General features: G+C 48.8%; 1 protein-coding gene across 3 annotated transcripts in view; it reads left to right on the top strand.

Annotated features, from left to right (window-relative positions):
- Positions 1–9,487: 9,487 nt before the first annotated feature.
- Positions 9,488–27,472, top strand: part of SSH2 (slingshot protein phosphatase 2) — a 611,356-nt gene continuing 593,371 nt past the window's right edge. For 2 of the 3 annotated variants that reach the window (XM_085649239.1, XM_085649240.1), the window contains exon 1: positions 9,488–9,705. In XM_085649239.1, coding sequence (XP_085505365.1) covers positions 9,643–9,705 — 63 coding nt within the window. In that variant the 5' untranslated portion in view covers positions 9,488–9,642. The remainder of the gene's footprint in view (positions 9,706–27,472) is intronic. The other variant, XM_085649242.1, reaches the window with a different exon arrangement.

Here is a 27,472-nt window from a genome sequence, read left to right on the forward strand (position 1 = left end):
AAGATTTAAAGGTAGGGTATGAGGCAGAATGGTTGGAAAATATAGACAACGATCCAGTGTTGATAAAGGTAAAGTATTATATTGTAAACAATTGGCCACCAATTAGAAATCTTTCATCAGATTTCAAGACATATTTTCAGGTGGCAAATGAGCTGTGTATTGACCATGGTTTTGTGTTAAGGGGAGATGTGTTAGTTCCACCAACTAAAATAAGAAGGAAGTTGATTGACAAGGCACATAAAAGCCATTTGGGATCTACCATGACAAAAAAATTGTTAAAGGAGCATTATTGGTGGCCGGGATTAGATGCTGATGTTAACATGTTTGTTGCTAATTGTGTAATTTGTCTTAAATCTGACAAGCATTGGAAGACAAGGGTGCAAGAAATGCAATTGGTCCAAATTCCTAACGCACCATGGGTTAAAGTGGCCATTGATTTTGCAGGTCCATTACATGTTTTAGAACAAGATTCTAAATATCTGATAGTATTGAGTGATTATTATAGCAAATGGATCTATTACAAATTTGTATCCGTTATTGACTCTGACTGTGTAATTACATTTTTGGAGGCTTGCTTTGCAATAGAAGGTTTACCAAACATTTTGGTATCAGACAATGGTAGTCAATTAGTTTCAGAAAAATGGTTACGTTTTTGAAACATAATGAGATTGTGCAGGAAAAAACACCATTTTATTCGCCAAAATCTAACGGACAAGTGGAAAGGGTGAACCGATTCTTGAAGGAAGGAATACAATTTTTTTTTTTGTTGAAACATTTTTATTGGTTTCCAAATCAACAATCCAACGTTCTGTTCAACTTCCCCATCCCCCCCCCAGGAGTACTGTTCATTACTCAGCGATTCCCCGTGTCCAAGAGAAGTACCGTCCCTCCCAACCCCAACTCGTTCCCTCCCCTCCCCACCCCCATGTCAGTGCGCCCCCATCTCCTACCTCTCCCCCGATGTGCCCCCCCTTCCAAGTAAATTATGTACGGGTGCTCAACCCCTTCCTGAGCAAGCAGACCTTCCCTCTTGTCCAGGCCTCTTGTATGTGTCCAGGGACCGCCTCCATTCCCATCTCACTCCCCAGTCCTCCCCGCCTCTTGCCTATCCGACGTGCTCCCTCCTTCCCCTACCTCAGATATCAGCCCCTGGAGTTCCACCACCAACGCTTCCCATGCCCTGGCCGTCGCTAGTGCTTTCTCATCGTCTCTCCGAAGAGCCAACTGCACCCGGAGCGTACCCTCTGCCCCCGCCCATCTCACTAACGCTGCCCTCCACCGCAAAAAGCTAGCCCCCCCCCCGGGACTTCCAGTGCATGGTCAATTCTCTCTTGGCCATTATCAACCCCAAATCATAGAACTTGCTAGTGACCTTCGTGCGACGGGTGTGGGGAAACCAAAGCAACAAGCAAGCCCCCATCTCCGGGGCAATAGAGCGGTCCGTCACCTGATTCAAGCAGTCCACTACCTCAGCCCAAGAGTCACCCAACTGTGAACAGGCCCAAAACATGTGGCGAAAATCCGCCCCCTCTCCCCCACACCGCGGACACGGAGAGTGTGCCCCTCCGAAATATTGCAAGACCTTGGCCGGCGTCAGATACGCCCTATATAACGTGAAAAACTGGACTAACTGAAACCGTGCGTTCCTCGTTCCCTTCCAGGCCCTCCGCACCAGCGTGGACCACGTGGTCTCAGGGATCGCTTTCCCGAGGTCCGCTTCCCACTTTTCCCTCAGGGCGGCCAGAGGGTGCAAGCCCTCCGTCGACAATCGCCGATATAGGCAAGTAATGGCCTTGGTCGTCCCCGCCGCCATCACTACATATTGACAACCCGCTGCGGTCGGCGGTTACGACAGCCCCATATTCCAATGTTTCTGGAGGCTCACCACCAGGGCCGCATGAAGCAGGAAGTCACCCCGCGGGAGCCCGTAGGCGTCCTGCAAGTCCCGGAAGGGCAACAGCACACCTTCACGGAATAGGTCCCCTACCATCTGCACTCCCAGCTCCTCCCAATTCGCCAGCCCGGACCAATCACCCCCATGCGGGAGCGCCGTACACATCCCTAGGGGGATCTCCGGGGCGTACGGGTGGACTATGGCTGCCCTCCTCTGACACCTATTCCAGCACTGCCGGAGGGTACGCTCCTCCAGGGTCAGCTGAGTCAGGTCTAGTCGTTGCTGGAGGACTATAAAGGCCAGCACATGCCGTGGGATCACCCTGTCCTGCGGGCCCTCCGGGCCTCTGCACTCCCGGGCCACTGCCTGCGTGAGCCACTGAAGCTGGGCCGCCAAATAGTACCATTCAAAATCGGGGGCTGCCAGGCCCCCCTCCGCTCTTGGCCGCCGCAACGTGGTCAGCGCCACCCGCCGCCTTCCCGGACCCCAAATGAAGCCCGTCGAAAGTGCTCGTAGCCGCGCGAAATACGACGCCGGGAACCATATAGGAAGTGTGCGGAAAAAATAAAGGAGGCGTGGCAACGCCACCATTTTCAGCAACGCCACCCTCCCGGCACACAAGAGCGGGAGTGTGCTCCAAAACCCCATACTACCCCGCAAACCACGAAGGGCCCTGCCAACATTCCCCTCCAACAAATCGGCCTGGGTATGATAAATGTTAACCCCCAGGTAACGCAAACAGCTTCCTTCCCACCGGATCCGACCCCCCGCTTGCGGTGTCCTGCCGCCCTGTGACAACGGGAATAAACATGTCTTACCCCAATTGACCTTCAGCCCGGACAGGCGACCGAACTCCTCCAACAGGGCGACCGCTCCGCCTAACGCGTCCGTCGCGTCCCTCAAAAACATCAGCAGGTCGTCTGCATACAGGGATATATAGTGGGTGTCCCCCCTCAGGGAGACTCCGGTATAGGCACATCCCCGTCGGGCGTGAGCCGCCAGTGGCTCAACAGCCAGAGCGAACAACAAGGGGGAAAGGGAGCAGCCCTGCCTCGTCCCCCTCCGCACGCGGTAGGGGGCCGATATAGTAGCCCCCGTCTTCACCCGGGCCGTGGCACCGCTAGATAGCAAGGTGGTCCAACGTACAAAGTCCTCCCCCAAGCCAAACTCCCGCAGCACTTGGTACAAATATGGCCATTCCACACTATCAAAGGCCTTTTCTATGTCGACCGACAGCGTGCAGGCCTCTGGGTATTCATCCCAGTTCAGCTCCATCACCCGCAGCAGCCGCCGAATAGAGGTGGCCGTGCTACGCCGAGGAATAAAGCCCGCCTGATCCGGGTGAACTAAGGCGGTCATATGGGTCAGGAGGCGCAACGCCAATATTCTGCTCAGAATTTTGTAGTCCACCGTCAGCATAGAGAGCGGGCGGTATGCTGTACGCGCACCTGCCTCCCCACCGGGTTTCAGCAAGGGTATCACGATCGCCTCCCGAGCGGAGGCGGGCAACTGCCCCAGTCTCCATGCCTCGCTATACAGGACCTGCAGCTGCTGTGCCAGCAGATCCGGGTAGGCCGCATAAAACTCGACGGGCAAACCATCTGCCCCCGGGGTCTTTCAACGGGCCATGTGCCTAATTGCCACTCGAATCTCACTCAGCGATATAGCGCCCCCCAGGTCTTTCCCGGTCTCCGGGTCCAGTCGAGGCAGTCGGGCCTCCAACAAAAAGTCAGCAAGGCCTTCAGGTTCCCGCTCCATAGTACTATCATACAACCCAGCATAATAACTGGCGAACCGCTTATTGATCCCCACCTGGGAATAGACCGGCACCCCCCCCTTCTTCTACCAGGGAAAGTATTTGGTCACCGCGCGCCGCCGGGTTCGCCAACCACGCCAGGAGGGATCCCACCTTATCCCTTTCCGCGTGCGCTCGCACAAGATAACTTTTATGGTCGTAACAACGAAGCTGCTCCATTCGGACCGCCACGCTCTCCCGCGCCTCTACAACCACAGCCACCTCGCCGTCCCCTTCCTGATGTGTACGCTCCACCATCCGCAACTGAGCCTCCGCACCGTCCACCTCCTTTAACAAGGTCTTCCGCACCCCGGCCGTGGACGATATGCAAACGCCCCGGACAACCGCCTTAAACGCGTCCCATTCTGTCGCCCGGCTCGTCGCTGTCCCCGAATTATGCCCGAAGAACTGTTCTATGCAGTCACTAATCTCAGCCCGGAACACCGGGTCCTCCAGCAGCAAGGGGTTAAGGCGCCAAGTAGGAATCGCCTGCCTCTGCCTGGACCATTGCAGCATCCCCACGCAGGGGTTATGGTCCGAGATGGTCTTGGCTAAATATTCACTATGCCGCATCAAGGGCTGAACATCTGGTGAACATAATATGCTATCCAATCGGACGTGCAACTCGTGAGGGGCCGAGTAGAATGAATAATCCCTGTCTAGCGGGTGATGGGTACGCCATGTGTCCACCAAGCCCCAAGTATCCTGCCAGGCCCGTCTACTTTTGGCCACCCGACAAACCACCGACTGTGCAAGGGGCGGGTGGGACCTGTCCAGCTCAACATCCATCACTGAATTAAAATCCCCACCCAACACCACCGCCCCCGTCAAATACGCCGCCAGCTGACCCGACAGTCTGGAAAAGAACGCGGCCTGGTCTACATTAGGGGCATACACACTACACAAAGCCATATCCCTCCCGTCCAACCGCCCCTGCACTGCTACAAACCTGCCCTCCGGGTCTACTAACGTCATCAAAGGCTGGAAAGGGACCCCCGCCCTTACCCAAATCAGGGCACCTCGGGCAAACTTCGAGAAAGTTGTGTAGTACAATTGACCCCGCCAGCGCCTATGCAATGCCTTCCCCTCTTCTTTGTCTAAGTGGGTTTCTTGGAGGAAGGCTACCTGGACCCCTCTCCGCACTAAGTACGCATGGACTTTATATCTCTTCACCATAGAGATGAGCCCCCTCACATTCCAAGTCATAAATCGCAATTCAGGTGGGGTCCCCATCCCATCTCTGAACCAACCACCCTTTTCGGGCCCTCCGAGGCACACTGACAAGCCCCATAAACCCCGCAACTACCCAACTCCCCGATCTCCCTCCCCTCCCCAGAACAGGTGCTAAACCACAGTTACCCATCCAAATACTACCCCAAACAGCAACCAAACTCTCTGGTAGCCACCAGAGTCTCACTATGTCTGTGAGGTTGAGGTGGTGGCTCTCCGCCAGACGGGCTTGACGATAGTCCTCATCAAAGCATCCATGCCCAGTCTCAACCAATCCACCCCCAGCGCTCCGCTCCTGTCAGGCTCCCCCACTCTCCCCTCCAGGCCCCTCACGACCAGCCGCAGAGCCCCATCCTGTAACAGTCCCTCCCCGGCCCCCGCAAGGCCCTGCCCGGCCTCACTTTCAAAACACACTAGTTCCACACTGCCCGTGTCCTCCGGACCATGGCCCGAGAGCGCCCCAAACCTTCAAGCGTCCAGCAACTCATCAGCAGTCGCAGGGGTAACATCAGGTAGCAACTCCGCCTCCCCTTCAGCGCCATCAGAGTGGGAGTCCTCAGTGCCTTTCCGGGAGCCCGAATCTTCGCTGGGCTGGGAGGCCACCGCCCCCGAGATCTCAGAGACCGCTCGCAGAGCAGCCCGCCGCTCCAACACCGTCTGGGATGCACCAGGCGATCGGACCCCCGCCTGCCGTGCTTTAGTACGTCTGCTACGACGGGGCTTTGCCAGCACTCCCGGCGGTCTCTCTCCATCCGTATGCGCCGCCGCGCGGGTCCGGGCCGATTCCAGCCAACTCCAGGCCGCTGCGGGGTCAGTAAAGAAGGATGTCGCACCGTCCAGTGCCACTCGGAGGCGGGCCGGGAACAACAAGGAGTACTGCAGCCCCTCGTCCCGTAGTGCCTTCTTCACCGCCTGGAAGGAGGAGCGCCTGCGTTGGACCTCCATGGGGTAGTCCGGGTAAATGGAAACCGGAACGTTCTGCACCTGGTAGGGGCCCAGTGTCCGAGCCCTCTGAAGAATGATGTCTCTGTCCCTGTAGTGCAGCAGTCGGGCCACCACCGGCCGGGGCGGACGGTCCGGATCCGGGGGACGAGCAGGCACCCTATGCGCCCTCTCCAAGGTGTAAAACCACGTGAGCCCCTCGGGCGCCACCACCTTCTGCAGCCAGGTCTCCAGAAAGGACAGCATGTCTTCCCCTTCAATCTTTTCAGGCAGCCCCACCACTCGAATGTTATTGCGGCGGTTACGCCCTTCAGCGTCCTCGGCCCTCTTTTCCAGAACCAAGACCCTCCGCAGGAGATCCGCCGTCTGGCCCTCCGTCACCTTCTGGGCCGGGGCTACCAAGTCCAACCTGTCCTCCGTGTGCTTGACCCTATCCACCAGCTTCCTGTGGTCCGCCCGAAGCAGCCCCAGATCCGTGGATACTTGGGCAATCTCAGCCTGCAACGCCGATTTCGTGTCCGCTATGGCCTGCAGGATTTGATCCAGCTGCCGTTGCTGGAGGCCTACCGCGGTGTCCGCACTCGTTCCGCCATCTCGGCCAGCGACAGTGTCCCCCGCCGGATCCGCTGGGTTCCCTCCCAGCTTGGGACGCGGTTTGCCCATACTTCGGAGCCTGATGCTCACAGTCCGCCTCAAGGCCTACTCCCCGGAGCAGCGGCCAGCACCCGGGCCCAACGTGCCCCTCGTCTGCCGCAGGGACCCTCTCCGCACTGTCTCTGGTCAATTTCGTCGCCGGGGTGTCCCCGCCGCCCTCCGTGGGGCACCTCGAAGTGCCAGGCCCCCACCGCACACCAGCGGCCGTCGTCTATGCCGGGTCGGGGATCCGTCCTGAAATCGGCCCCTCAGGCCTGCCGCCCCGGGTCAGTCAGCTCTGCACCGCAATATCTCCCGCAGGACCAGCTGTCTCCCTCGTGGCCCCGTCCGCCTACCAGCTACGCCGGGTCCGCTGTCTCCGCTCCGGCGCCAGGGCCGTCGCCCCCACCGCAAGCCCAGCTCCTTCCTCCAGAGCGCCGCTCCACTGCTGGTCAGCCTCCGCTGCTAGTTCCGGCTAGGGACCCTCAGCGCCGATCTTCCCGCTGCGGGTAGTCTCTGCCTCACTCCGTTGTCCAACAGTGCACGACCGGCACTTCCGGAATCGCCAGCCGGATTCACAGCACTTCTGGGCGGCCTCCAGCGCACTGTGGGCCGCGGCTGCCCGTCCACTCACAGGCCGCTCAAGATGGCCGGCAGCCACCCGCTTCTGCCGCGTTTGTAGTCGCGGCGCCAGCCCTCGGCGCCGCGATCCTGGCTATCGGTCCGCTCCAGGGGCACAGACCAGGCGGGGGAAGCCCTCCAGGAGCTCCGGAGCGCCGGGGCACCACGCTTCTCAGGATTTTAGCTGGGCTGGATGCGGAGCTCGTCGCTCACGCGTCCATGCCCGTCGGCCGCCAAGCAACGCCCGAAGGAAGGAATACAATTAGCGTTGGCAGCAGGATATCCGGTACAGGAGTTCATTCGTGAAAGAGTCAAAGCATACAATGGCACAACTAACAGTGTGACGGGGTATTCACCATTTTTTCTCATGAGGGACAGACAATGTGTCTCTTCAATTTCACCAAGGTTCGTGTTAAGAAAAGATAGTGATTTGAAAGGAATTGGCGTGAAAGATTCAGAGCTGAAAGTAAAGGACAGGATCGTAGACTAACAACTCAAATCTAAAGCATATCATGATAAAGTTCACAGAGCGGTTGAAAAAGACATCATTGTTGGTGACTGGGTGTTGCTCAAGAAACCGTTTGTTAAGTATAAAGGAGAGTCAAAGTTTTATGAGCCAAGAGAAGTTAAAGATGTGTCAAGCAGTTCAGTGCTTCTGCAAGATTTTGGTTGGAGACACAAGTCGGATGTAGTTAAAGTAAAAGAAATGCAGAAAGACTTAATTAACAGTGAAAGAAGAAGAAATGCAGATAATGATCAGAGTAATGTATGGTATGATTTGAGTAGTAAAGAGAAGGATTTGAGATTTAAGCAAAGGGAGAAGATGGAGCGTGAGGATTCAGTTCGAGAGAGTGTTATCAACCGAACTTCAAATCCAGAGTCAGATGTAGCGTTAGAGAGAGCAAGATACAATGCATCTCAAGGTGAGGCATACGCTGGTGACGAGGTAGAAGTTGAAAATTCAAGTGCCAGGAATCCACTAGCAAATGAAGTTTCGGGTCACAGTCAAGAAGAGAATGTAAGCACCTCTTCTGGAAGAGTATCTCGTTTTCCAAGGATATACAAAGACTTTATTGTGTATTGATGCAAACTATGTCCATCTATTTGCTTCAGATATATATATAGTGTTCCAAGTGTTTATTTATATGAAAGGGAGATGTTGTATCCGGTTATTGCAGTCTACCAATTAGTGTACTTTCCGGGAATCTGTAATCTAATTGGTAGTTTACTCTCACGTCACATGGAATGTTGGGGGAAGTACTTAAGGCACGTCACAGGCAGTTCGTGACCTTTTGCCAGCTGCAAGCCTGCGAGCTTGTTCTGTAACCTATGTTTTCTTCAGTGTTTTTCAGCTGTTAAATAAATATATATAACAGTAGCACTTGCCGATTCAGCGTGAAGACTGGTTATTTGATCTGCACTTCATGGATCTGGCCACTGTGTTTCCCCAAACAGGGGTGTTTGTGCAGTTCCCCCTATGTATGCCAGTCCCGATAGTCACGACTATGACGTAGGGACGTGGGGAAGGAATAAACGGGACTCGGCATGTTGAGAATCAGATAGTAAAAGTAATGCACTCAGATACAGTGTCTGTGTCAGTTATTATAATATTACAGATAGGCATCTATCTACTGCGTTCACACTGACTGCAAGGGACACAACATCTATGAGCTAGGTGTTGCGCTCAATTAATGCCACTATTAATATTATTATTATTAAATGTTGGCAGGTATGCAACTGGTTGACAGGTATGCAATTTTTTTAACAGGAGTTCATAAGAGAGTCTATTATGACAGAACATGAACAACGTGGCGAATACATACTAGTTAAGAACCATTTTACAGTCCGAAATCACTTTAATTCTTTCTGATCAATCTATCGAAGGATAAAGATTAGAAAGCTAGTTTTCCTAGCATCATGGCGTCGATTACAAGTACATTCTTTTGGAGAGGTTAGCGTTCTAGCACAACCCAAAACAGTGGTTTCAACGTTAGGCGCGGCAGGAAGTGGGTTTGGTACTCTTTACTAATGCTCGCGAATGGAGTATTTTGAAGTCGCTTCATGCAACGGCTGTGGCTTCCGATAGCTGGGCATTGGGGGCGTGGCTTAAACGGAAACGGGGTTGGGCCTCATATTCATTGAACAATTTTAATTTCATGTGGTAAGGAAGTCAGGAGTGTGTACGGATGACCCTGAGAAACCAAACTTCTTACAGTACACCAGGGATGTTAGTAAGAGTTTGGTTTAGTCCGAGGCCTTATTGTAGTGTCTTGTCTTTACAGTCCCCTTCATGGGGGCGGGGCTTGTCGGTGCGCGCGACCTTTCGGTGGGCGTGGCAGGCGGCAGGGCTCGCGCTCCGGCTGACAGCAGCTGAAGCCGCGCGTGCGCAGTGCATGCTGTAATTGTCAGCCGGCTGAGAGTCGGCGGAGAGGTGGTGGAGCTCCCGGGGGTGGCAGCAGGGACCCAAGGGGACAAACGGCGAGAGGAAAGGGCCGCCCCCGGATGATGCCCCGTTGCACATAGCCACATGGCTCTGGTCACCGTGCAGAGGTCGCCTACCCCCAGCACCACCTCCAGCCCCTGCGTGTCGGTGAGTCTGATGGTAGTACGCATGCGTGGAGCTGTCACATACTGATCCATAGAGACATGCAAGGAGATACCTCTGCTATATAATGATCCTTCGGTTTGGGTTGGAGGTTATATGGAAAGCCAGGCTCCCAAATATTGATCCGTTCAAATACTCTGGGTCTCAGTAATCTAGACGCCAAGTCATTTCAATTTGTAGAACCCACGCTGTCAGTGTTTAGCCATCCATTGATTTAGGCTTCACTATGTATAGTGATCATCCGGACGCACGTAGAACCCCTTATTCCTACAAGTTGGCACATCAACCTCTGTTCCCAAATATTGAATCATTAAACTGCTTGGATGACGGAGATCTGCGAAGAGGGGAGCTGCCAGACACTGACTCAAATATAACTTCCTGTGATGGACCTGCAGGATAATCGGCAGGGGGACCTGGGAATACAGAACCTAGCCTCATAATTATCAACGGGCAATTTATAAGCTCTTTGTGCCAGATGGGTAGGATGTAACCCATATCTGTGAATGCTGTTTGTCTGTAGAGATATACCAGAATCGTTTGCTCATGTAATATGCTAATGCCCGCTAAGGAAAGTATTTACGAAAAATGTACATGTCTTAGTTACATCAATATTAAAGAGAAGCTATCCCAGAGATTAAAAAGTTTTTGTAGTAAGTAATCTGAATATCTACACACAAAAGGTCATTGTTAATTACAATAATCCAATATTTAAAATTAAGTACATTACACTATTAATACTGGTTGTTCTAGTCAACATGTAAAGGTCGTTAGGTTAGCTTATTAATTTTTTTTTTTTAAACGTATTGGAATATATTAGCCATGGGTGGGGTGTTAGAATTTGGTACCATGGCTTAATTTATATTGGTTTGTGGTTGAGCGCAGGGCCATCATATGTATGAGACTGCTCAAATGAGAACGGTCCTGTTATACATCGGGTTGCGATCTGCTGCATTATTGATGAAATTGAACATTGAGCAAGGTGAGCTTTGTATTGAGTGTAGATCAGATTATAGCTAATACTGTAATATGATGTGTTGTTAACTGTACTTTCTTATCCACAGAGAAGAATAAAAGTGGACTTACCATAAAATATTTTGAGCAGTGGGCAAAGAACAGAACCTGACAGTTGTTGAGGCACTCTTTTGAGAGCAGGGCCTGTTATAGGCCAAGGTAGCAGGGCTTGCCATTTATTAAACAGTCGGTGAGCACTGGACTCATCAAACAGTGGCCATTGGGGATGAAAATGGAAAAGCCTTGCACAGTGCTTTAGCTGAGAGCTATATAAAGCCTGTACCGTGCTTATTAATTGAAATGCTTCCATCAGTGATGTAAGCTGTGTCTGCCTGTTGGTCTCCTCTTTATTCATACCACATCAGTCAAGTCTGAGCTTTACCTTTTCATTCATGCATTGCGTAAGCATACAATGGCAAAGGCTTTTCATTTTCTTGTGTTTTCATGTGTTGGCGTCATTAGTATTGCCCTATTATAAGCATCAGAGTCTGAGGAGCTCACAAGGTGTAGAATTTTATAAAATATCTACTTGCCCAAGGGACACGATGCTTGTGAATTCTACTTGTCCTGTTAAGAAATAAACGTGTCCCTTCTTGTGTCATGCAATGATGTGACATATCATGCCAACCTCCTCAGTATATCATAACTCTGAAAACAGTCTCTAAGATTATTTCAGGGCTTACGTTATATCAGAATTTGGACCCAACAAGCAAAATCACATGTTATCACCTTTGTGCAAAGCTATTTACAGGGGCTTTAGACAGGAAGTAATAGCTCCAAGGTTGGATTTCCTCGTGAGTCTGCCATCTACCACAAACACACATTCTGAAGGATATTCACCAACTCCTCTCCAAACTCTTCCACACTGGAAACATTTGGAATGTATTTGTGCCAAGGATAGGAGAAAAACCTTTTCCAAAATAGCCAAAAGTTTGGTGTAGGGAAAGTGAATTTTTGCATTGCCTTTTTAGATTTTTGCTTTAGCAGATATGTGAATGGCAAAAGTTACAGGCCTACTTCTGTAACCTATTGTGAACTCCTGAAGGTCTTAAGTCGGCTTCAGTGTAACTACATATACCTCCAAGTGCACTTTTGTGACTTTATGTAAGATTTGAGCCCCTAATTTATTTTTCTGTTGCCTGTTAAGGTTTAACATCAATCCTTCATTTTTTTTTTTAATATTGGCAAACCCCAAATGGTATGGCATGATGCCTCAGAGGAATGGTATGTAAACTTGTTACAGAATTTAACAAAAATGTTTTACCCAAGTTTCTCATTCTTTTTTTGTGTACATCTTATTTTGAACCCAAAAATCTGTACACATTTCTGTACTGAAGGCACTGTCAGTGGTGCAAGCTGAGTGCACAACTCAGTGCATTTACTTAGGCACTCTCCTTAAAAGTTTAAGTATCATATACATCAGTTTAAACAACTTATACCTATGGATTCAAATCTTCCCTTTTGTGCTGGGGAGTCCAATAATGTGGTACTGTACGCTGGTCAAAGGGTTTGTGCTGCAGAGAGTTGGGCCTACATGTCCAGTGGACAAAATAAATATGAAAACGTGTTTTCCTTGACCCCAACCTTTATGTTTTGGGCCTCAGTGATAGGCATTCATGACCCCTGAGCTCAGCAGCTACCCTGGTCTGAATGAATCTGATTTACCTTTAAATGTTTGATTGGATTGGCAAGGGTTTGGTCGGTTCTTGGATTATATTGCTTGTGTGTGATATGCTGTTATTGATCTTGTCTGGGTCTGTTTGGATCTGATTTGCATTTCCAGGGTCAGGTTGGATCTGATCTACTTTTTGGGGGTTTTGATTAGATACGATTCCGATCAGATGTGATCTAGGCTATCTGTGTCTGTCTCTAACATCTCTAGTATGCAGGGGGTTTCTTTGGGTGTGATGGATCTGGCTAGTGTCACCTAGGATCCGATTCAGCTTTTCCTGATTTCAGGGATAGGTTACACAATCAGGAAAAAATCGTTAGGGCCTCGTGTACGGATAGTATTTCTGTTTAATAATTATTTTAAAACATTTTTTATCTTGTTTTATCAATATGTTTTATGTAGTACGAATAGAAGCTGGATTATCTGGCATTTTTTTGCACATTAAAAGAATCTAAACATCCAGCCTGCCCGGGACATATTACATTTTCTCGATTGTGAAGTAAAAACTTCTTTCTCCATGGTACGGTATGGTACATGCACTGCTTTCCTACACAGGGAATGCGTATCACCTTGTGCTTTTTGTCTTAGAGCCAATTCACTGTTGCATTTAATTGATTGCTACAGATTTGAAAACACAGTTCTGTATATATCCTCCAGAGGAGGCGTGCATTTTTGTGCTGCTATTTCTGTCCTGGGCTGTGAATGGTTTGGTGCCTCCCATTCCCGCGCATAGGAAATAAGATCCAGTGATTCCAAGCTGAGCTTCTCTAATGGTTATTGTTGTGTGTGCTTCAGCAGGGAGAGCAGCCCTCCCTTCTCCTGCCCATTGACTCCCTAGCTTTGAACAGTTTGATTGGTGCATGTGCTTGCTATTGATGCCTGGCAGTGGAGGACCGTAGGTCCTGTGATTGCTGTCCATCTGCTGTGGGCCGGCTGGCTAGTTCCCCATGGGGTTGTTGCCATTCGCCCGCTTGCACGAGGACTAATTGAGCGAACGCGCTCTGAACAGAAAGAAAAGGCCTCCTGCCGTTTACCCGACTTTGAACCGTATGCTAATTTAAGGTGTTTCGCGCTCTGTTAGTAAGCTGCATGTGCATGACCCTGGATTTTCACACCTCCCTTATTGGGCGTGCTGTGGATTGTATTTTAATTGGTTTTATATAGCGCTTTCTAACCCCGATGTGGCAATAGATGCGCTTTACACCAGGCAGCATGTTGCTACGGAACACAAGGGTAGCGAAGAATCCAGTGGTTATTGTGGCTAGTCTTTTGCACTCATTGAAACCTTTCATTCATATATTTGCTATAGTGTCTTTGTGATAGAATACATTGATAGGGTCAGAAGTGATCGTTAGTGGGGGCTGTGTGCGTTCAAGCAAATGCAGGTAGGCCCAAGGATTACCATTACTGTTCACATTTGTTTTACATTAATGAAGCATACAGCTGTTGGCTGGGCATCCAAGGGCACAGAAGGACCTTAGCCCATACACTGGTAACGTGCGCTGGTAGCCCATCCACATATCTTCATTTGTACCAGTGAGGTGGTTCTATTTCCAAAGAATACTTTATGGTTTCGAATTAATTTGACTTACAAATTGGCCCTAGGTTCACACTTTCCCAGTCCATTAGTAGTACTCTAGAATTCATATTTTGTTTTATAAGTGGTTGTGTTCTGTTCACGTCTTCCCACTATATGTGATACATTTGATAGATCTCTACACCTGCTAAGAAGGGCTATGTTCTTAGCAGTTACAAAGCTAATTATTTGTGTATTTCAAAGCCATTTGAGTTTGACTGGGTTTAAGAGTGTTTTGGATTGAAGTACTTTCATTCACATATGGCTATAAGGTTGTTGTGTGCATTGAAGTACTGTTATTCACACGTGACCGGCTATAAGGGTGTTTTGGATTGAAGGACTGTTATTCACGTATGACCTGCTGTAAAGGTGTTTTGGGTTGAAGTACCTTTATTCACATGTGACCGGCTTTAAAGGGTGTTTTGGATTGAAGTACTGTTATTTACATATGACCGGCTGTAAGTGTTCTTTGGGTTGAAGTACTGTTATTCGTATGTGACCAGGTATAATGTTGTTTTGTGCATTAAAGAACTGTTATTCACATACGACCAGCTGTAAGAGAGTTTTGGATTGAAGTCCTGTTATTCACATGTGACTGGCTATAAGCGTTTTTTGGGGTAAAGAACTGCTATTCACATATGACCAGCTGTAAGGGTGTTTTGGGGTGAAGAAATGTTATTTGCATGTAACCGGCTTTACGGGTGGCTTGGATTGAAGTACTCTTATTTGCAAGTGACCTGCTATAAGGGTGTTTTGTGCATAGAAGTACTGTTACTCACATGTGACGTGCTGTAAGGGTGTATTGGGTTGAAGTACTGTTATTTGTGTCCTTTATAGGCATGGGTGTGCTTCAGTATGTAAAATGAAGATTTAAAAAAGACAAAAAAAACAGCGTTGGCAATGCCAGTCATTTTGGATGGTGTGTAATGGCAAGTTTTTAATGTAGCTTCTCAAACAAAGGCACAATCCAAGGGCAGCAGCAGAACAAGCTTCTGTAACATCTGTAGCCACGTTACAGTGTGGGTAGCAGCCATGCACATTTCCTCACATAGACACTCCCTTGTGTCTGCAGTTTCTGGTGTACACAGGAGACAGAGATATTTGTGCAGACAGACGTTTGTGTTCTGCCACTGTCCCTTACAATTGCTTCCTGTTTTAGCCAACCATAGCAGAAGTGTTCAGCACCTTGACTTTTAAGGGTTGAAGTATAAGGTGGAATAATACACTGGCAAGAGGTAGGTGGGTATAAATGAGCACTCAGTAAGTGGGGAAGGAAGTAGAAGAGGACATTAAGTCGGAGGAAGCAAAAAGGATAGAGCAGGAGAAAAGGTGTGCATATGCCAAGCACCATAAGGGCAGTAAGGGATACAGGCTAGAGGACAGGTAGATCGGACAGCGCTACAGCAAGCCCAGTCCATGGCTGCACTGTGCCCAGGGCCCGTCGTTGCATGTATAAGCTAGGCTCACACTCAGGCCGCAGACGTTTCGAGGAGTGTAGCAGTCTTCTTCTTCCGGTGTAATTCCAAATAAGCCTATTTAAACACTGTTCCTGGAGGCTGCTGGTGCCTGTGTCAGCATTTTGACTGCTTTTTTTCTCATCACTCTTTTCTCTTGATCCCTTCATCTTTCCTCTACCTCCTTTCATTTTTCCAACACACAGTTAGTTAAGGAGGACGAATGGGAGGAGCTACAAATTTTGTTTCGCCCATGGTGCTCTCTGAGCAGAGGCTGGCTCTAACTGTGCCTCTACTGTTGGCTGTGTGTGAGAGATGATCTCTGCGTTATTTCTGGCTAGAGAAATGGAGACGGTGCAAGGACTACAATGATAATAACAGAAGCGTTTTACGTGTTATCTAATATGGAAATGCCTCAAGCATTAGAGTTATCAGTGTGTCTTCACTGCACTGAATAGATGCTGCACTGTCCACGCATTGCAAATGATGGACTCCTTTGGAAATGCAATAATATGTTATGAATCAAGATACTTCTTGCTAGGCTGTCCATCTCAAGAAATGATACACTTAAAGAGTGTTTCCATAGTGGCCCTAAAGGGCCTTTAAGCTAAAATGTTTAAAGAAATGTAAACAGACAATTACTTGTTATGCCTCCTAACATTTGGAAACGCAGCATTAGATTTTCACTTTTAAAATAACCAAGAAGCTGTGGGATTTGCTTCTCACATAGTTTGTGCCTCTAAGATAGTCAGTTTGTTTTGACAGTATGCCGGGTTATCTAGCTTTGTAGTGTATCTGGCAGGAGTCACAGAAGATAATTATTGGTATTATGTGATTACTGTTTTTGTTTTCCGTTCCTAATCTCACTGCTTTGCCAAAGATTGCCATTAATGTGAGAACTGCATTTCTAGTTTGTAAAGACAAGACCAGAGCCTTTTACAGCTAGTTTGAAGTGTTCATTGAGAATCATGGCTTTGACTTTTTTCAGAAGGTGTAGTTGATACTGTGCTAGTTTGGTCAATTTAACGATAAGACACTTGCTTCCCTACTCGGCCCTTTCACTTCTCACCTTGATTTCCTACCTACACAGCCTCAGTTGCTAGATTTCAGTTACTGAATAGTAAAAAAAAATGTGGTTATACGTTTCCTTCTATACAGCAAATGCATTGATCAGTTCCGGCCAGCATTAATTGCGCGGGAGGGAGTGGTTGGGCGGGAGGGTCAGGCTGGGTGACGCCCATGGGGAGGCCATCTTCTCCATGTAGGCTGCATGCAGCGTACTTGGAGAAAAGGCAGAGTGCTCATGACTGGTTTGGGCGTCCCTGGGGCCAACCAAACAGTCAGCGCCGTCAGCAGTGGGCAAGCCACTTCTCCCCTGCCATAGAGCAGGCCGGTCCGCCGCAAGCAAACCCTTCTGCTTTCTCGCAGTGCGAGAAGCAGAAACATAAAATGGTAGTTTTACCATTTTATGTTTCTGCTTCTCGCACTACGAGAGGTGGGGGGGGTGGGTGTGTGTGTGTGTGTGTGTCCCACATGCATATGTTTGTGTATTCATGCCTTTTACCACCATCCACTGCCCATCAATTCAATAACTTTCTTTATATGTTCTCACCATAAGTGATTACTGTGCGATTTCTGTTCACATGGCTGTGAACAGCCTGTCTTGTTGAAATGCCTTTTGATGCTACTTTAATAAATAGATAAATGTGGTCGTGAAGATGTCTAGGGTGAACAGGAATGATTTTGTTCTGGGTGTAGCTTTGGTGTGATACACCTACTGCTTCGTAGTTTCCAGCCATTGTTTTAAAATTCAAAGATGTTCTGTCCAGTGCAAAGCAGTTGAAACTTGCTTTTGACTGAATTTAGTTTCAAAGACAATTGGGCTTCCGATGTTGTCCAGCTTGGGTAGTAAGGATTTCAGTTTAGTAGTACCACCAATTGACGCTTCACCTGTGTGCCTATTGTTGAGTGACTTATCTCTTTTTCAAGTATCCATGATCCCAGTAGTTTTACTTGGATGTTAAACAAGGTGTAAGATTGTGCTTATCCTTGAGTCACTCCATTCCACAGAAGAAGAACATGGGATCTCAAATATGTATGAATTAATTTCCACAATTCAAATATTTATGCACCCTCACAAAGCCATCCACAAACACAGAGATTCATGAAATACATTTAACCCCTTTGCAAAAAACATCCCATTAAGACCAGTACTGTCATGATGCTGCCTTCCATATGAACTGATACTGTGGTAAAAGCCTCATGCCTCGTAAAGTGCTTTTCGGTGAAACAGCTGAAATGTAACCTCAGATATGTGTCTTTTCTCCTCCCCTTAATGTTGTTGCACACTCTAACAAATGAACAGTGAGATTATGATTAAATAGTGAATGCTTTTATATTTATGCATGCGTTGTTTTAGAACTCAATTGGCTGTGTCCTCGAAAAGGTATCTGTCGTCATAACATATCATTAAAACTGGAATTCTTTATTTCCCCTTCTTCTAACCTTTATCATATGTCTCCAACTCCTTCCCCCCTCACCCCCCAAGATGTTTTTACTTGTTCCCCCCATTGTCAAGTAACACTGGGTATTTTTGGATTAGAAAAAATCCACCCTCAATTGTTCAGATCTGCCACAACAGTGAGGTTCTGTGTTCTCAGTAAATGGAATTTTCATCCTTACCTCCCATTTAGCACCACAGGGGCATGTTGGAATATTGTGATAGCCGACTGATCGGCCTCCGAAATGCTATTTCTTCATCTTGGCAAAGTGATCAAATTTGTCCTACAAGTACTGTTTAATCTTCCATGCAACAAGCCCACATCGCACTGCCATCAACACGCTGTATGCTTCTCTGGTACTCCATATCCCAATTCAAACGTATCACTTTGATTTTTTTAAGGTGATTGACTACTTTTTCCCCATGACCCCCTCCATGTTCCTGTTCCAGAAGTACTCTGGTCTATTAACTGTAACCTCAATCTGTCATCAAGCCTACATGTGCACCTTCCTGTGTTACGTCTCTCCAGCTGTTTGCCCTCTTGGATTGAATGCCCTTCTGGGTGACTTATCTTCTTAGCCTCCTGTTCGTATCAGCAGTCAAAATCGATCCTGTGTAGCCAGTGTCAGAAGTGGAAGTGCCCCTTGACCCTCAAACCCACTCTCTGAAGTAGTTGTTTGTGGTAGGGAACTTTACTAGTGGCTGAGTTGGCTTGATGAATGAAACTTGTAGGGATGCTCCATGGCCTGCCAGTCTCATGGTGTATTGAATTTAGAAAGGTTTGGATTTTTCATATATCATTCTGTGGGCAGTTTATAGCCCACACAGATACTGGGATCTGAAGGACTTCAGATCCCGGTATCAGTGCTTGCCTATTAGGTTCAGATTTCAGAAACGGTGCTATGGTTGAAAACTCCTTTTTAGTGGTTTCCCTTACCCTTCTGTAGCCCTCTTGCTTTGAACTCAAACTTTTTCCAGAACACCATTCTTTTGCAGAGACAATTACATTAAAACTTGGCTTGTTTTCAGTTATGTGTAAGTTGCTTGTTTAACTACAGTTTCAACCTATTCAGAGAGCCAAGAAACCTCATGGCACACAAGTGTGCCGTAGTGGTAACATGACATACCATTATAGTCAATTAGAAAGATTTTATTATTTGCTCCAGGTAGAAGCTTGACGGAAGGCAGTGAAAAAGGTAACTAGATCTGAGTGAGAAGAGAACTGAGTCATGGCAGTGGTCTCAAAACCTTTACTGTGCATGCAAAGCCTAAATTGTTTTGAATTTGACCACATTGGGGCATCTGACATTGAGGTTTTTCAGCAAAGGAGCCACAATGGCTTGTTTCATCTTCTGGGAGGGTGAAGCAAAGATGAACAGTGTTCAGCATTGAACTAGGATTATACAAATTGAATTTCAGATGTAAAAAAAAAAACTCAAGAAAGGGCTTAATCCTGAAAATGGGCTTGGAGGTCCATTAATTGAATGGTATGCTACATGCTGGGAGTTAAATAATAAATTGCTGCCTATATGATCAAGGTATGTCACTAGGTAATTTCAGAACCTTATCTAAAGGGACCACTGAGTAAGTAATGTAAACCAAGGTTGGTGACCAGTTAATTGGAAGGGTTGTCTTCTTAAGAGAGTGGTTCTGAGATTGTTTGTTTATATACTTGATAATTAATTAACGAAGACTGCTATCTGTAAGTATGAAATTGAGCGTTGGGACAAATTCTTGGTTTTGTCTGTTTTAATATGTATTTGGCACAAGTAGTTGGTGAACCGTGAGTTGGCTTGTGACTAGTCTGCTTTCAATGTGATATGAAATGGGTGTAGATGAACCATTTACAGGTCTGATTAACTAAGGTTTCTTTGATGACCAATGAGGTGAGGTTGACGTTACCAGGGAATCTTCAGAGAACAATATCTCAGATACCACCTGTACATAGGAAAATAAAATTATTATTGGATCCTTATCAGCCTGGGGCAGCCTATTTGATGTTTTTTGGCCTTCAGGTGCAGGGGAGTGTAGCTAGAGGGGGACTGGCACAAGTGTACTGGGCACAGGAGCCATTCCTGGGATCCGAGGAGTGTCTTTTACACCGATGACTCGCCCAGATGGAACCATAGCAACCTAAGCAAACACAGGGGACTCGTACTCGAAGCACAGGGGTGTACCATTAAGGAGGATGATGCTCATTGGGTTAATCTCTGCTACTAGGGATGTCAGGCTTATGTGAACACACACAAACACACTCACTCTTTCTCTTCTATATTTATCTCTCCCTCCCTCTTTTACCTTCTACCTCTCTTGCACTGTCTTTTTTTCCTCTTCTCTGGTTCCTTCATTCCAATCTCTTTCTCTCAATATGACTCATTAAAAATCGATTAGGTGTGGTCTCACTGAATAGTGCAAAAGAGAACAGATAAACGTCACTGCCAGGGGTATAGACAAAGGCTTAAACTCAGAGTTCCTAAGTATACTGATACCAAGCAGGCATTCACCTATAGTCCACTGCGGAGGGTACACCCTGGGGATAAAAGTAGCATATCTCTGCTTGTTGGCCCGTTATAGCTGGCTACTGTTATGAAAAGGAAATGTAAAAGGGATAATTGCATGATCACACAACACGGGTAGGTAGATCTGGATTGTATTCCTTGTAAATTGCCAGTCTACATTGAAAGGGATTTTGTCCTAAAACTGATAACAAAATTGGGTTCTACAGATCCTGCCATTCATTCCAAGGATGTTTATAATTTAGAAATAGAGGAACAAGAGCGATTACTGTCTTTTCCTCTATGTATGCCTACTGCCTTTACTTGACCTAGAGGTATTTTTTCACTTTAGCGTTTATGGGTAACAAACTCCAAATCCAATGCTTGGTCTGAAAAAATAAATAAATAAACTTGCAGATTAGCAGACACAGCGTGTTTTCACTTGTTTTTTGTTGAATTTGCAGTTTCTCTCTTTTGATGAGTCTGAGTTGGATTAGACGTTTAAATAATTGCATTTTTTGTGGAAAGCCAGATGTTCGTCCTGAAAGCTTTCATTATTCTTTTCAGCAGCCCCTGAAATGTAAAACCTCATGTTTCTGGTTGAGGGGTCGTACCCACTTGTGACCTTGCAATCTGTACTAAAAAATCTTTCACGCTGTATCGGGGAACATATATTTTTGCCCCCCTCCCCTACCACAAAACCCCAACAGTATTCTTTCATTGATTCCTCCTTTAAGACCTCTTGTGTGATTTGCAGTGTTGTTTATAGTATCCATTATGCCATGCTTTTACTTTATCTTCTGATTGCTTAACAACCCCTCCAGCAATTGGTCTTCTGTCTCTCCTATGTAATGCCAATGACCTCAAGAGTCCCAGTCTACGCATTTGTTTTTCATCCAATTCAGGCATGTTTATTTGCATTCTGGGATTTGTCCTGGTATCCCCTTCAAGATGACCAACTGCTTAAGAGCTCCTGTCCGGAGCTCCCGGTCTCGCCGTTTCGGCACCAGGGGCGTAACACAGGCCACAGTGCAGAGGGGCCCCAAGCAGAGTACTCCGGCCAGAGAGCTCCTGAATGTGGCCGGAGGGGGCCCCTCCATGTACCTTGCAGGGGGGCCCCCTCAATTTTCGTTACACCACTGTTCAGCTTGGATTCTAGCAGGCCCGTTTATCTAGCCACTGCGTGTCGTGAGTCGAGGGAGATGATCACTCAACACCCCCATGGAGCCCAGGATCGTGGAACGGGACGACACAGCAGAAATTGCACAGCAACGACAGGGAGGCACAGGAGACAACCACCTTGGCTGTGAGTTCCACTCCAGCAGGAGATTAGTGTGCTTTGTGGCCCAGCCCAGGCACTCCTGATGTTTGACACTGGTCCGCTGCGGGTGCTGCTCAGCTGTCTGGTATTTGGGAGACTGCCGCTGGCCTTCTGTCGTGTGGCCCAGGCTGCTGCCGGTGGCCCGCCATGCTCAGCCTACTGGTAGCAGGGACCCGCTGACTGGTACCAGGGAGACTACCGTGGCCGACGTGGAGGCACCAACTTGGTGCCAAAGGTGATCCTGCGGCCCTCTCTGACTTGAACATCCCTGTGGATCGTCCCACTCAGCTGTCCCTGCCCCCCTAACCCCATCTCGACCCCCAGTATGTGTGTTGGTTTGAGCAACTCAAAAGAGAACTCCCATACAACCGTTGACACCCTACAGCATCCTGAAGGTCTGGCTGAACGAGCGCCGCAAGAACCCCAGCAATTGCGAGAAGATCATGCTTTGTAAATATGTAATATATTTTTGTCCAACCATAATTGCTTCAGCTTTTCTTAAAATGTAATCTTGAGTAAATTTGCAACTTGTATATATGTAACTCTGATCGCTAGTATCTATAGTAGATCTATGTACTTACTACCATTCTTATGTGAGTTTATCTGTTTCGTATCTTTTATGTAATTCATGTACTCTGAAGTCCTTATGTAATGTAAATGGTTCTATTGTAAAGCATACTGATACCTTCGGGTAAAGCTTGCGCTATATAAAAATGCATAAATAAATCCCTTCCTACGGGGATGGAGGACCTTCATGTTTTTCAAAAACTGGAACCATCAATATGGTCTGGTACGGCCTACCGCCCCCTCCTCCCCTGACTGTGACAAAAACCAATATAACCTTCTTGTTTGGAATAGGGGGTCGTTGACCCCCGATCGTATTTTATTAACAAACAAAACAAGTTATATTCATAAAGACAATAACGCAGAAATGACAAAGACAGGATTCGGTACATTTGCTTCAATCCTAGCTTTAACAAAACTCTAATACATAAATGTTCCTATCCTAGTCTAAAACATTGCTGATCACATTTCTGCGTATTCCTCTGGGCCTACGGCAAGGTCAAAACGCTGGCCCCTCCCCCTTTACACCGAATTGTCCCGCGCACCCCAACCGGGATGCGCATGCGCAGGAGGCCCAGCTGACCCGGAAGTACTTACCCCCAAACGTTCAGGACTTACTCCATAAAGGGGCCACGCAGACAGCGCAGCTTACTTACGCCCGCGTGCGGGGTGGCCAACCAGCCAATGGAAAGCGTAACCCCCCCTTTGTCCCCGTACCGTTCCAACCAACCAGTTGTAACTGCCCCTGGAGTCTGGTGAGCGCCACATGTCCCTCCCCTCTGGGCGCTCCACGTAATAAGGCGCCCCAAAAGATGAGTCAATTTAGTCTGTCCAACCTATGACCTTACCGCACAGGCCTGCATAGTAGACCGACTATCAGGCCCCCCCCCAAACCCAAGATCATACTTGCCAGTGAAATCCCTCTAGCCAGGCTAAAATGTTGCCCAGGAATAACTCATTACCCAAGCGTCTTGCACATAGCACATGTCCCCCCTGATGCACCCATGAGCAATTACTTGCAATCTGGGGGTCCTAAACAGCTTGTCTATCTTGTTATTGATCCTCTGGGCAGAGTGATTGAGAGCCATCACCGATACCCCCCCTCCACCCCCCCGCCACTGAAGTCTTGGTATCATGTGTGACCACACGATAACCGTCTCCGGGCAGTGCTTGGCCAGCCATGCCGACTCTTGACAGCACCGTTTCTAGCAGGACCCTCCTACTGAGATGTACCAAGTCGTTGTCCCCCCAGATGCAAAATTATAGCGTCGGGAGGGGTATCCAAAGAAGTGAGCATGTGACCTACCCGTTCTCTGAACCTGTCAAAACGCAGGCCACCATAGCCAAAAAAGGAAACCCTGACACCTAACCGCTTTGCGCGCGCTGCCCCATCGCCTGCCCTGAAAAAACTGCCTAACCGGGACACACAAGAATGACCAAAAACACATGCATGACGTTCCCGCTGTGCCTTCGGGGAAATCCTCGTTGTCTTGACTGTGCCACGCTCTTGGTGGGGTGTCGCGGTCGCCGTCTCTCTTCCTGCGTGACAGGCCGAGGGAACTGGTAGTAGAACAAGAAAAGAGTGCCATCAGTACCATTTAACTTATAGAGTCATAACATATCAACTCGCACATAACGCCTAAAACAATTGGAGGCCCACCGCCCAATCCTACGCACATCCTCCTCCCCAAGACCCCGCGCAACCGCCTCGGTGGCGGCACCAATCCTGAAGGAATGTGTCCCAAAACTACCGGGGTCCAGTCCCGCCCTGCCTATTGCCTTATCTAAAACCCGTTTAAATTGGAACTTTGTCAGTGGATCCCCCCCCGTGTGCATTAGTAATGTCCCCCCCCTACCACTTGGTCTGTATGGCAGGAAAGCCTCCACATGAAAAACCGGGCAGCAGGGATTGCCCGGTGCCCGTCTGAGAAACACTACCTGGCCTTTTCCTTGCTGATCAGTCTTTGAACGCCGGATTGTAACCTGCAATGCCCCGTTATGGAAGTGAATGTCACCCGCTGTAAGCCACCCCCCAGGTCCCTTTTGTTCTTAGCCACCAATTCCCCTATTCGAAAGGCCCCATAGAAAGCCAAAGTAAAGGCTGCCCTGAATAACAAGCATTCCGAGACATTGTCGCACGTCTGGTCTAGCGCCGCCATGACTGATGTCAAGGTAGTCAAACCTATTGGGCTTCTAGTATCCGGCGCAGACCCCTGTAACCGCTGCCAACCCTTCAATGCCTTGCGCACTATAAATGACTGCGTAGGGTCCCGCCTGCCGCCCATCTGTGCAAAAAATGAAATGGCTGCTATGTGTCTCCTAGCCACCCCTACCGACTTCCCCTCGTCCCGCAGGGCTTGCAAGTAACAGCACACCCCGGCCGAATCAGCCCAATGTGTCCCACCCTGATCTGTCAAGAAATTACAATATGCCCCAAACGCCCCTTCGTATGCCTTTCTTGTTCCTGGCGCTAGGCTCGCTGCCACCAAGTCTGGTAAGTGTGGGCACCAATCTGCCAGAGCTGTCCGGGAAAAGGCGTTGGGCATTGCGCTGCTCCTGGGAGATGAGCTCTGAAAACCTGCATCTTGAAACGAGATAGAGCGTCAGCAGCATGGTTCAACACCCCCGGGACATGTTTCACCCTAAACTGAAGATTCAGCTGGAGGCATCTCAATACTATCTCCTTAATCAAACGCAAGATCATTTTACATTTTGCTGACTGGTTGTTTATGCACTCCACCACTGCCATATTATCAGACCAGAACACCACTGCTTTGTTGCGTAGCTGCTCCGGCCAGACCCACAATGCCACCCAAATGGGGAATAGTTCCAAAAAACCAATGTTAGCGGTGAGTCCATTGTCCACCCACCATGCTGGCCAACGCTGTGCCACCCACTGAATGCCCAGAATGGCGCCAAACCCCTCACTGCCCGCGGAGTCTGTCATTAAACCCAACTCCGCGCAAGAAGTGACCGGGCCGGGCCACAGGACCGAGCAATTGAAGTCCCGCAGGAATGCCAACCAAATCCGCATGTCCTGCTTGACTGCACTGCTCAATCTGGTGTGGTGGTGTTTCTGTTTGAGGCCTGACATTGCCTGTGCAATGGACCTTGAAAAGGGGCGTGCCATTGGTACAATGCGTAATGCAAAATTTAACTGCCCCACCAGCTGTTGTAGCTGATGCAACGTCACCCTTTTAGCTTCCAGACATTGCCTTAGCGTCTCCCCAAACCTAGACACCTTGTCAGCGGGAAGCCGTGAGCACCCCGCGACTGAGTCCAGTTCGATCCCTAAGAACTCTATAACCGGGGAAGGGCCCACGGTCTTTCCCTGCGCTAGGGGTACCCCAAAGCTCTCCATCAATGCACAGAACCGTTCCAGCGCCTGCCCGCACCCCCCGGTGGCCCCAGGAAGAGAAAGTCATCTAGGTAATGCAGCACATGCCTATGCCCTGTCACTTGTCTGAAAACCCACTCTAAGAACGTACTAAACATTTCAAAGTAGGCGCACGACACCGAACACCCCATTGGCATGCACATGTCCATGAAAAACTTGCCCTCAAATTGGAAACCCAGGAGGTGAAAATCGCTCGGGTGGATGGGTAGGAGCCTGAAGGCAGATTCTATGTCTGATTTTGCCATCATTGCCCCCGGCCCCAGACCCCTCAACATTTCAATAGCCTGATCAATAGATGCATAACGCACAGAGCAGCAATCATCATCAATGGAGTCATTCACCGACTGCCCCCTTGGTGCCGATAAATTGTGAATCAGCCTAAACTCTCCTGGTTCCTTTTTTGGGACTACCCCCAGGGGGTAACAAACAAAGTTATGCACAGGTATTTTGTCAAAGGGCCCCGCCACTCTACCCAACCTACATTCTTTTCCAATCTTGGCTGCTGCCACCCCAGCATTCTGGGGGACCGATACTTGATTCCTGCAGAACGAGGGACCCACAAAATTCTCCACGGGAATTCTAAACCCGTCTCTGAAACCCCCTATTAGGGTTTTTGCTGAGGTCGCGCACTTATATCTGTTTAACCAGGGCATCATGGCGTGGAGGAGGACGGGTGACCTAGCTCTGGTGGAAACCCCTTCCTTCTGGTTTCTCCCCCCCCCCTATCCTTCTGTTTTTTAAGGCACTTTGCCTCGCCATGCCCTGAGTTGCCACAGAAACTGCACGCGTGTCTAAATCTGCATGTCCCTGGTGCCCTAAGGCAGGAGCGCCTGTTGTAATCCCAGCAGCATCCCTTCTTTCCGCCCCCGCCTTGTGCAGCTGGGGGGAACGCCCGAAAGGGCTGAGGTTTAGGTGGGTCACTGGCAGCCTCAGCTGAAAGGCCGCCCACATGATCCAACCAGGATATTCCCTCCACCTGATTCCACTTTAACGTAGGATCAGATGCCCTGATGCGCCTGAACTTCTTGTCATACTCCAACCACCCCGAGCCCCCTTTCGTCGCCTGCGCCGTGCTGATCCTAGACATATAACAAGCCATCGCAGGCGCTTCCTCCGGGAAACGCTCTGTCACCACTGCCATGTAAATGTTGTAGGCCAGCATCCAATGCCTGATGTTCTCCTCAACCCTGTATTTTAACATTTCGTTCGCCCACTCGCACGCGGGCATATAATCCTTCTTCCTCTTCATCTCTTCCCTCTCAACCTCGTCTATCAAGAGTGAAAAAATGTCAATGTATGTCCCTTTCCAAATTCTCTCCTTAACCTCCTGCGACAGGTGGCGTGAGAGAGATTCGTACGACGTGCGTGCCTCACCCATGCCCAACAATGGCAACGTCTGTGGCTTACCATGCGAAGGTCCCGGGGTTTCCTTGGGGGCCCCGACCGCCGGCACGTCCTTAGGCTTGGCTAGATCGATAAGCTGTTTCGCCCTTTCCAATGTGTCCGCCCCGACAACACCCGCCGCACTCACGTTCAAACCCATGCCCCCCAGCCAGGGAAGCACGGCTGCTAAACTGGAAACAAAATCGGGAGGAAGTGTTGGCACCCCCCCGGGTGCGGGGGAACAGGTACCGAAAGATCAGGCACCGCTGGCACTGGCACCGCTGGTGCGGGGGTAGGATTTGCAGGTGCGGGGGGAACAGGTAAAGAAAGATCAGGCACCGCTGGCACTGGCACCGCTGGCGCGGGGATAGGGCTGTGC

The sequence above is a fragment of the Triturus cristatus genome, chromosome 3_2 (genome assembly GCF_964204655.1).
Source record: "Triturus cristatus chromosome 3_2, aTriCri1.1, whole genome shotgun sequence".
In the NCBI taxonomy this organism is placed as follows: Eukaryota; Metazoa; Chordata; class Amphibia; order Caudata; family Salamandridae; genus Triturus; species Triturus cristatus.